This window comes from Geospiza fortis, unplaced genomic scaffold (genome assembly GCF_000277835.1).
Source record: "Geospiza fortis unplaced genomic scaffold, GeoFor_1.0 scaffold874, whole genome shotgun sequence".
Lineage (NCBI taxonomy): Eukaryota > Metazoa > Chordata > Aves > Passeriformes > Thraupidae > Geospiza > Geospiza fortis.
The window spans coordinates 959,373-968,992 of record NW_005054456.1 but is presented as its reverse complement, the minus strand read 5'-3'; the positions used below and the strand labels follow the sequence as shown (position 1 = coordinate 968,992).

The following is a 9,620-nucleotide window of genomic DNA, read 5'->3' as shown; positions in this document are numbered from 1 at the left end:
TTCCTGCTTGATTTCTCCAATGACTCCTTTTAACCTTGGCCTGTGGCAACCAGGCTCCTTAAGCACCACAGAGATACACCAAGCACATACTGACACCGGTCTCCTGGAATCTTCAAAAGCAACTGATTTCCTTGTTCATCCTGCCTCCCTCAGGGACTTTTGAGATCTACTGCCAGACGAGCAATCACTACCAGTCTGGGATGAGGCAGCAGTACAGCGTTTCCAGGTGTGGCAGGACAGGCTCTGCCCATCACTACAGGGGAGTGAGGACGTTCTACATCGCGGCCGAGGAGCTGCTCTGGGACTACGCGCCCGACCGCAGCTGGGAGAGGGAGCGCCACAACCACTCTGCACAGAGGTAGAGCCCACCCTCTGGGGAAGCCTCTGCCAGTGGCCCAGCAGACCCTGGTGGAGCCTGTTGGGTGTTTTGGCCACCCTGTGACCTGGTGCGCATTCTGGTGGTGCTGCTGGTGGGAGCGCAGCCCTCTGTGTCATATGTTCTCCTTTGAAGCCCAAGCTGGCTCTGGGAAGCCCCTTCAGCTTGTGAACCTCCTGACACAAGTTAGCTGTTTGTTTCCCATGAGGTTTTGGTTTATCTCAGTGCTTGTTCTGCATTTCCCAGCTATGCTGACATCTTTCTGAGCAACGAGAATGGACTGCTCGGCTCCAGGTACAAGAAAGCAGTTTACAGGGAGTACACAGATGGCACTTTCCAAACCCCCAAGGCCAGGATAAGTGGTCATGAGCACCTGGGGATACTGGGTAAGGATGTGTGCACAGGGTTCACCTTCCTCTCACACAGAAATGGAACTGGGGCTCTAAAGCTGCAGTGGCTCACAGCTGTAATCTGAAGGCTCACTGGATATTTAGGCATCTCCTGTGTCAGTGCAGAGAAACTGGGACTGTCTCCTACTCACATCTGCCACCTTGGAGACAGCAGTTAGAAGAGTCCTGTGCACAGTTTGTAGGAAAGTCTGGGCTTTTCCACTTGCCTTTGCACCAGTGTTGTGTCATGGCTTGGGCAAAGCATGTTTCACAGCTGCATTTCTCTGACTGTAGGACAGAAACAACCACTGACTTCTGGACAGGGATCTGAGAAATAGAGGGGAAAATCTGTAGCTGTGAGAAATGCTTCTGGGGCAAGAACAGGCAGCCCTGGGGCATGGAGGAGCATTTTGCACTGATGAGTGGAGCTCTGTGGAGACAGAACTCTGTGTTATGAACCCAAGGCTGTAAGTGGTGTCAGGGCAGCATCTGCCACTCAAAATAGGCTGCAGCTCTGATTTGTGACACGGTCAGGCTCAGTTGAATATTACTACATCTTTTGAAACTGATAGCAACTGATAGCAACTGATATCAACATGTGACATTTAGCATAGCAGTATTCAGAAATCAAGCCTTAGCTGTGCTGGCCCCAGTTAAGATGTGTAACCACCTTCATTGTCCTTATTGTGAAAATCAGTCTGGTTTCCTAAGATTTGGGTTGGGACTGACTTCCAATTCTCTTTTTGGGAGGTAGCGAAGAGAAAGGGGAACATCATAAATATTATAAGGTAATATTTCTGCGGAGAAGATGCTGAGAGAGGGGTGGGAATATCCGAGGAGATGTGCTGATGGATTTTGCTGGTCTCAGAGCTCACTCTTCCTGTCTCAAGGCCCTTTTCTGTGGGCGGAGGTGGGCGATATTCTCAACGTCGTGTTCAAGAACAACGCCTCACGACCCTACTCCATCCATGCGCACGGGGTGCTGGAGCAGCAGGCTGGACATCCCCAGGTGGCAAACCCTGGTAGGTCCCTGTCTCTAGCTGCATTCCTGTGTGGGCTCACTCACACAGCTGATTTTATCCCAGAGCCACACTGGTTTCCTTCAGCAGCCTCAGATGTCCTGGTTTTGTTACAGTAGAGTGCTGGGACTGGACAGTAACTGGTTTTTCAGGTCCAGCAGAGTTTCAATGGTACCATTTGCGTGGGGATGGCAGCCCTCTGGGACATGTGTAGGACATTCTTCTGTGTGCAGCCTTATCCTCTCCACACTGAGTGTGGTCTCTCTGTGGGAAGGGGAAGGGGATGGCAGGTGACAGCTCAGCCAGTCCTGGGATGGGGGAGACTCTTCTTTAGGTTGCATGAGCACAAATGTATGAAAATGGGATGAAATGAGAGAAATGCACAATTGCTTGATGGGATCTGAATGAAATGGCTGCTTTGTCTCATGATCCACATACCAGTGTATTTAATTTTTGGTCCTCTCTAGCTTGCACAGACGGTCCAAGCCACAGTCAGGCTGTCAGCCAGATCCTGTCTTTGTGAAATGGGCTGCTAATATAAAAAAGGGTGATTTTACCCCCAGTTTGAATCAGCCTCATAAATTCACTTCAAAGAGAAGAAATATTATATTAAGCTCTCTCTGAATGAGCTTCCATGGTCATTTCCATGGTCAAGTCCAATCTCAAAAGCAGCAGATAAACCTGCACTGTGCTGATGCCAGTGTTTACATCCTGTGACCCCTCCATCTTGCTCTGAGAGGGGATCTTCCAGCCTGCTTTGTGTTTGGCTAAGGCAGATGCAATATCTGGCAAATACAGAATTGAATTTGGGGTTTGGAGACAGGATTTTCTTTTTCCATTTGGTTTTGCTGCTGCTTGGTGAGTGGGTGTGTCATGTGGTGTGTGGTGCTTCTCTGTCCCTCAGGTGACATTGTGACATACCGCTGGGAAGTTCCTGAGAGAGCTGGTCCAGGGCCAAATGATTCAGCCTGTGTGCCTTGGATCTACTACTCTGCAGTGGACCCAGTAAAGGTAAAATAAAAGTTATACCCAGAAAAGCCTAGTTAGACCAATTTTTTACCCTGTTTAGAAAACAATGTGAGTTGGGTACAATTTAGAGATTGGCCCAGCTAAGAAGAGGAAGAATCACCTGGTAACATGTCCAGCTTTCTCCATGGAGAGGAAATCATCTGAATTTTTCTGATGTCTGTCCTTATTTTTTCCTAACAAACTTTCATAAAACAGTTCCATCGTCTCTCCTTGCTACTAACCTCCCTCCAGTTATTTGTAGGCTTTTAGAATGTCTCCCAGTTTGTCATGGTTTGTACTGGTGAGAGCCATAGGGCTAATCTGCAAAAGGCAGAAATTGTCCAAAATAAACCTCATGAATAAAGCAAGCAGATTTGACCATTGCTAGCAGTGTCACAGCACTAATTTCACAGGGCAACAACCTGGAGGATCCTGCAGTAAACCATCACATTCAACCCGGAAATAATGGCCTTTTTATCTCAAGTTGCAGATATTTTTGCAGTCACCAAGTGGAAAATACTTTGATACCATCCATATTTATGACTTTTGGATTTGCATTTATGAGAGCACGTACAGTTCCTGTTCCTGTGCTTCAGTGGCTGATGCTCTCCAACAAGAATACTTGTACAGCAGCACTGGTTGTTTTAAGTGGGGTGATGGGGGAGTAGAAAACAATTGCTGAAAGGCAAAGAACTGCATAAAAGAGGGTGAGAAGGTCCCTGCCTCAGCTCTCCTTCCTTCTGCTCAGGACATGTGCAGTGGGGTGATGGGGGAATAGAAAACAATTACTGAAAGAACTGCATAAAAGAGGGTGAGAAGGTCCCTGCCTCAGCTCTCCTTCCTTCTGCTCAGGACATGTACAGTGGGCTGATCGGGCCCCTGAAGGTCTGCCGGAGAGGGGCCCTGCGGTCCAGTGGGAGCAGGAAGGATGTAAAGAGGGAGTTTGCTCTGCTCTTCCTGGTTTTTGATGAAAATCAGTCCTGGTACTTGGAGGAGAATGTGGAACGTTTCAGTAAGGGAAATCACAAGGAGATCAACCTGCTGGATGAGAAATTTGTGGAAAGCAACAAAATGCACGGTAATGTTGGTGTTGATTCTGCAACCTCTCTAAGTAGGGAGTCTGACTTGTGAATGTCCTCATCCTTTCCCATTATCAGTGGCACAGACAGAACTAAACTGTCTGTTCTCAATATTGCAGCACACCTACAGCCCTCATCTTTGATCTGCCGTGAAGGCTGATCATTGCGGCTGTTCCTGTAAGGAGGAATAGCAACATCCAAGCCAGAGAGGTTAATCTCTGATGTGTCTGAGTGACTCAGAAAAGGAAATAAAACCAAACATGAAATTAACTTGTCAGACAAATTTAATTCTGTTTGTCTCAGGGACCATCAGAGTATGTTAGGCTTCAAATTAATTTTCTGAGCTGTGTGGCTGCAAGATGTAGCTCAGTTGTTTTAGCTGTTTTAGGTTATTTCTACCATAGAAGGATGAACACATTGGTTTAAATTAGCATGTTGTTTATGTTAATTTCTCTCCATATTATATCTAAGACACCCTCAGCAAAGCAGGTCCCTTGACAGTTGTGGAAATAAGAATACTGAGCAGTTGCATTTTGTGTACTGTCATTACTGCTGGTTTTGTATGGGTGAGATAAGCACTCTCCAAATACACATCCATGAAGGTGTAATTGTTAACCCTGTATTACAGCTAGCAGAACCACTATGCTGAAGTTGGATACTTGTTTTAGGCTACACAAATTGCCCAGAGCAGATCTGGGAGTAAAAACCTGGTGCTCTGCCCTCAGATCCTGCCTCTTTCCATCTTATTCCCTCTGTTATCATCTGAGCACGAAAGTCTCCATGTATGTGCCATAGCAGTCAGCTCACTCACTGTTTTGATCCCTTTCCTGTATGTGCAGTCACAGCAGGATTCCTTCCAGCTGTGCTATTTGAGAAAGTAGGTAATTCCTACCCACTGGCAGGATTTACCCCTTTTCAATGTTCATCAAGGAAATTGCTCAGACATTTATGTGCATGTAGGTATATACATGTTTCTCCATCATTGGGCTGGAAATGCCATTTTTATGCATTTTGACTTCTAGAAGCAAACACTGCTGGCTGACTGCAGATTTTCAGCAAAGGTGGTTTTTGAGATTTATTTGAGCTGAGCTACAGCATGGCCTTGAGTGCAAGTGACTTGTCTGTGAGCAGAGAGGATAAGTAGCTGATACACTGGGTGCTGTATGAGCTTTGTAGCCTCTAATTTGTGCAGCACCCATACAATTTCACTGACTTTTCCCCTTTTCCCCTCTGTGTCATTCCCTCACAGCAATCAATGGCAGGCTCTATGCCACCTTGCCTGGGCTGACCATGCATGAGGGAGAGAGGGTGAACTGGTACCTGCTGGGAATGGGTCACGAGGTTGATGTCCACACAGTCCATTTTCATGCTGAGACCTTCATATACAAGGTGAGAATATCTGCTGATGGTGTAGCAGATACTGACCACTGATACCAGCACTTCTTGACTCTGTGTTTGAATGTTTTTTAATGAGACTGCTGAAGCTCCACCCAGCTAGGAAAAGGATGTGGTTTTACACATCCCAGTCTGACTCCCTGAGCCTGTGTTGTGCTGAGATGTCCAGTTTAATCCTTGTTAGGGTTAGGCATTACCAGACTGTTTGCTTTCCAAGCTGCAGGCCTGGAGCTGCTTTTTGAAAGCTTTGGGGTTTTTTGAGCATTAAAAGCTGAAGTCCCCAGTAACACTGGCAGAATTTTCTTCCTGAGAAAATGCATTGAGCACTGCAGCTAATGGCCTCCCTTTTCTGACAGAATGGCAAAAGCTACAGAGCAGATGTTGTGGATCTATTCCCTGGGACCTTTGAAATGGTGGAGATGCTGGTTGGGAACCCTGGGACGTGGCTGCTTCACTGTCATGTGTCTGACCATATCCATGCTGGCATGGAGATCCTCTTCACTGTCTTGCCTAGAGGAGGTAGGGAGCTGTCACTGTAAAACATCCAGCAGCACTTCTGCTACTGCTGTGGAATTCTGAGTGTATTTCAACTCTCTCATATACTATAAAAAGTCAGTTAATGGAGCAGATAATTACCTAAGTGTTATTAAATTATGATATTCCCTTTAAATATGGTAATACCTGGAGCTGGAGTTAAAAACCAATTGTTTTCTGGAGTTTACATTACCTATGTTGTTATTCTGAGTTTGATTTTTAGCTTGTGTCTGAATTGCTATGTTCAGCTCTCAGCCAGTAACTGTTCTTACTGAGAACTGGGAGGTGCTCAGAGGTGAGTGACCCTCAGTAATGGGTTTGGCTGCAATGGAGCCCACATGGTGATGTGGTTTTAGATGTATTACCAAAACAGTGAATGCCCCAGTGTTTCAGCTGTAGGTGACCAGTGCCTGCCCAGTGTCAGGGCCATCTCTGTTTCTCCCTCAGCACTTTTCCTTCTGAAGGGTGGGAAGGGTTGTGCACTGGAACTGGGGCTGTCTCTGAAGCAGGTGATACAAAAATTCTCATGTCATGTAGAGAGGGAAAACATGGACAGGACAAAGGACAGCCTGCTAGTCCTGGAAACCATACTGCCTCTGGATCAGATCCTTGCCAGATGTGCCTTGTTCTGGGCTTTGCCTGCTCAGCCCAACACCTTCTCACCCTCTTTTTGTTTCCTTTCAGAGTCAGAGTTGGAAGACTTGACTGCCACCCCAGGTATGGTGTGTACAGCACTGCCAAACCCTGTCTGTGGGAAGGGGAGAGGGCAATCCCTGAGCAACACAGAGGTTTGGATCAGTGTAAGGGAAGGGAGGAACACACAGCACCCACAGCCTCTACTCTGCCAGCCTGGCAGGTCCTTGGTGTGAGGCCTTGCTTCAGTAGATAACAGGGAGCGCACCAGTCTGTCCTCTGGTGATAGAAGCAAGGGAGTTGGGCTGGTTGAGTTTGTTTGTCTGTGTTAGGTGGGAAAGATTGGTGACCTCACACCCTGTTGTGCCTGCCATATATGGATTCAGATTCAGTCTGAGCTTAGGTATTGGCAGAGATTTGGAGGAGGGTGCCTGGGATGGGTTGTCTTCCCTCTTTGGACTGTCAGTGACCCTGTGGTTTAGGGAAGTTTCACAATTATCTCTACAAGCTGAAGGGATGGAGTCAGCATGCAAACAAGCACATCTGCCTTCTGCTCTGATGTTCCCCTGAGAAAAGAGCCCAAGCACGTGCCTGGAGTTTTTTGGGTGTTGTAAAGAACAGATGTGAGCAGGCATTTGGTTGAGCAGCACAGGGAGAAGGGGAGTAGTAGATATGATCCCCTTGAAATTTTCTGTGGTAGAAGTCGGAGTGGTGTACACTGGTGGTTTATTTTCCTGATTTTTCATCTTTCTTCACAACTCCGTTTTTCAGCTGCTGTGAGGAAATTCAGCTGAGCTGATTTGAGAGCCAGTTCAGGCCAGCTACAAAGGCAGCCACTTACCTACAACTCTGACTTTCTCCACTGTTATTTCAGTCATTTTCTCCCCAATGTTTTCCTCACTCAAAATGGACAAACCAGCAGAGGAGTAGGAAATATGTGAGAACAGTGTTGGCCATATATTAAATAATTTGGTTTCATATCATACGCAGATATCAGCTTGTGTGTGCTCAGCAGGCAGAAACGTTGACCAACAGTTGTTGCCTGAGCAGACAGCCCCTTTTCTCAGGACGTGGCTGCTGCCTCTGTGTGGGGGCACAAGCAAGCTCAGGTGACTCACCATGGGCATGGCTCAGTGAGTGCACTCAGTGGTGTGTAGGACAGCAGGCATGGGCACAGGGAGCCTGCACTGGGGCACCTTGCAGCAGCCCCAGCCTGGACACGTGTTCTCATCTCTGGGCCGGGCACAGCAGTGGACACTGGGCCTGGACACCTGTGAGACACTGTCAGGTTCTGGGCTGGAGCAGGTTAGGGAAGGAACCATCCATCTCAAATCTCTGTGTGGGCTCAGGGGTGAGGGTCTGATGATGGATGGCCTTTGAATCATTAAGATTGGAAAAGACCTCTAAGATCATTGAGTACAGCCATGAACTCAGCACTGTCGTGTCTGCCACTGAAACATTTCTCTAAGCTCCATATCTACACATCTTTTGAACATTTCCAGGGTTGGTAATTCCACTACTTTGCATCATGTTTTTCTTAATGCTCCTTTGTTGCATTTCTTGCAACCTTTCTGTTCTGGTATTGCTGGCTGTTGTTGCAAATACCTTTCTGTTTGTCTCTCAGGGTTGCCACTTGAGGATGAGGATGAGTCCCAGAAGGTGATGCTGTTTGGATCTAGGGTGACCCAAGAACAGATAGAGGCCATAGTCATCTCCCTGGCTGTTGTAGGAGTCCTGCTGCTCGTGGCTGCTGGTGTGCTCCTGGGAGCAGTCATCCATCTGGAGAGGCAAAGGAGGCTACGGCGCAATCGGAGATCCATCCTGGACGATGGGTTCAAACTCATGTCTCAAAAGAATTCTGGTCTCTGAAAGCCATGTACAAACACTGGGCTGTGTGCTCGGAGCAGGGGCTGGATCCTTGTCCACAGCAAAGATTTTGGGGCATCATTTCAATTGTGCACTGTACTTCTAGAAGCTGAGGAGGGAAAGCTGGAGCCCTGACCTCTTCATATATGCTCCTCAGCCATCTCTCTCTAGGAGAGATCCAAGGACTCTTTGAACTGACTGAAGACAAATGTTTAAAAAAAGGTCCTTCTGGAATACTCTCCTTCCACAAGGAAGAGAGGGGACATTTTCTTCTCTCCAGAACAGCTCCAATTGGTCTTTCCTAGCAGAATAGCTTAGGCCAGATTTCAGTCTTGCTCTATTGCCAGAACTGAGTTGGGAATTGTTTCCCAAGAAACTGTGAACCATTAATGTAATTAATTTGAAGGAGAGAAAGATAATATTTTCAGTTTTGTGAATCAATGAAGAATACAGAAAAAAGATTGTTAATTTAGAGTTGGATTGCTGTTTTTGTTGAGTAAGTGGCAGACACAAACTCAGGGCACTGCATACCACTGGGAGAACCCCATCAAGGACCATGGTGAGCTGTGCCTCACTGTCAGCCTGGCTGTGACACATCCTTTTGCTCTTTGCTGGGGGTGGGTGGTGGGACCAGAGTTCTGTAGCTCACCTGTGGGCTGTGGTAGCCATCTTCCACCATCAGTGTGCCCACACATCACCATAACATCCTCCTGAGTGTGCCCACACATCCCACTGCCCTGTGGGTTCAGTACTGAGCCCTTCCCTGTAAATACCTGTCCAGCTCCCTCCTCTGAATCCCCATTACCCAAATGGATGCAGGTTAGTGCCTCCATATTTCTGTGCCTGGTTTTAAAATGGAAAGAGCATAAAAGCAATCTGTTCTGGGTGGCTTTCAGAGGCAATTAAAGCAGCTAAGTGGCTCTAATTACAAGGGCCTGCTGAGGGCTCCTTAGGTATAACAGCACCATTTTCTTCAGAACAATGGTTATCACATACATAATCATGTTCAATTCATATCAAGCCCCTGCATATTTCCAGCTGCCTTTTCCTTTGGCAGTGAGGACAAAGCTCATTCTTTTTCTTTCATTACACTTCATTAAGTCTGGTGAGGGGCTGGAGGCTGTTGAATACTCTGAATATGGATGAACTTTGCTCAGATTCAAGGCTGGTTCAGTTGCTACTGCAAACTAGAGATTTCCAAACCCATCAGTTGCAGGGAATTTTAGAAGCTATGACATGAGAAATAAGAAAGAAGCCTTTATTTTATTTTTTACCCCTTGACTTGTTAAAAAATAGATCAAAAGTGTTTTGGGCCTGCACT

The 9,620-nt window shown here is 46.9% G+C and overlaps 1 protein-coding gene across 1 annotated transcript in view; it reads left to right on the top strand.

The window, feature by feature from the left end:
- The window catches only part of HEPH (hephaestin), a 21,633-nt gene extending 13,162 nt beyond the window's left edge, over positions 1 to 8,471 (top strand). The window contains exons 13-21 of the mRNA XM_031062683.1: positions 154 to 358; positions 623 to 762; positions 1,656 to 1,787; positions 2,689 to 2,795; positions 3,645 to 3,870; positions 5,121 to 5,260; positions 5,623 to 5,785; positions 6,485 to 6,517; positions 8,058 to 8,471. Coding sequence (XP_030918543.1) covers positions 154 to 358; positions 623 to 762; positions 1,656 to 1,787; positions 2,689 to 2,795; positions 3,645 to 3,870; positions 5,121 to 5,260; positions 5,623 to 5,785; positions 6,485 to 6,517; positions 8,058 to 8,302 — 1,391 coding nt within the window. The 3' untranslated portion in view covers positions 8,303 to 8,471. The remainder of the gene's footprint in view (positions 1 to 153; positions 359 to 622; positions 763 to 1,655; positions 1,788 to 2,688; positions 2,796 to 3,644; positions 3,871 to 5,120; positions 5,261 to 5,622; positions 5,786 to 6,484; positions 6,518 to 8,057) is intronic.
- Positions 8,472 to 9,620: the final 1,149 nt, after the last annotated feature.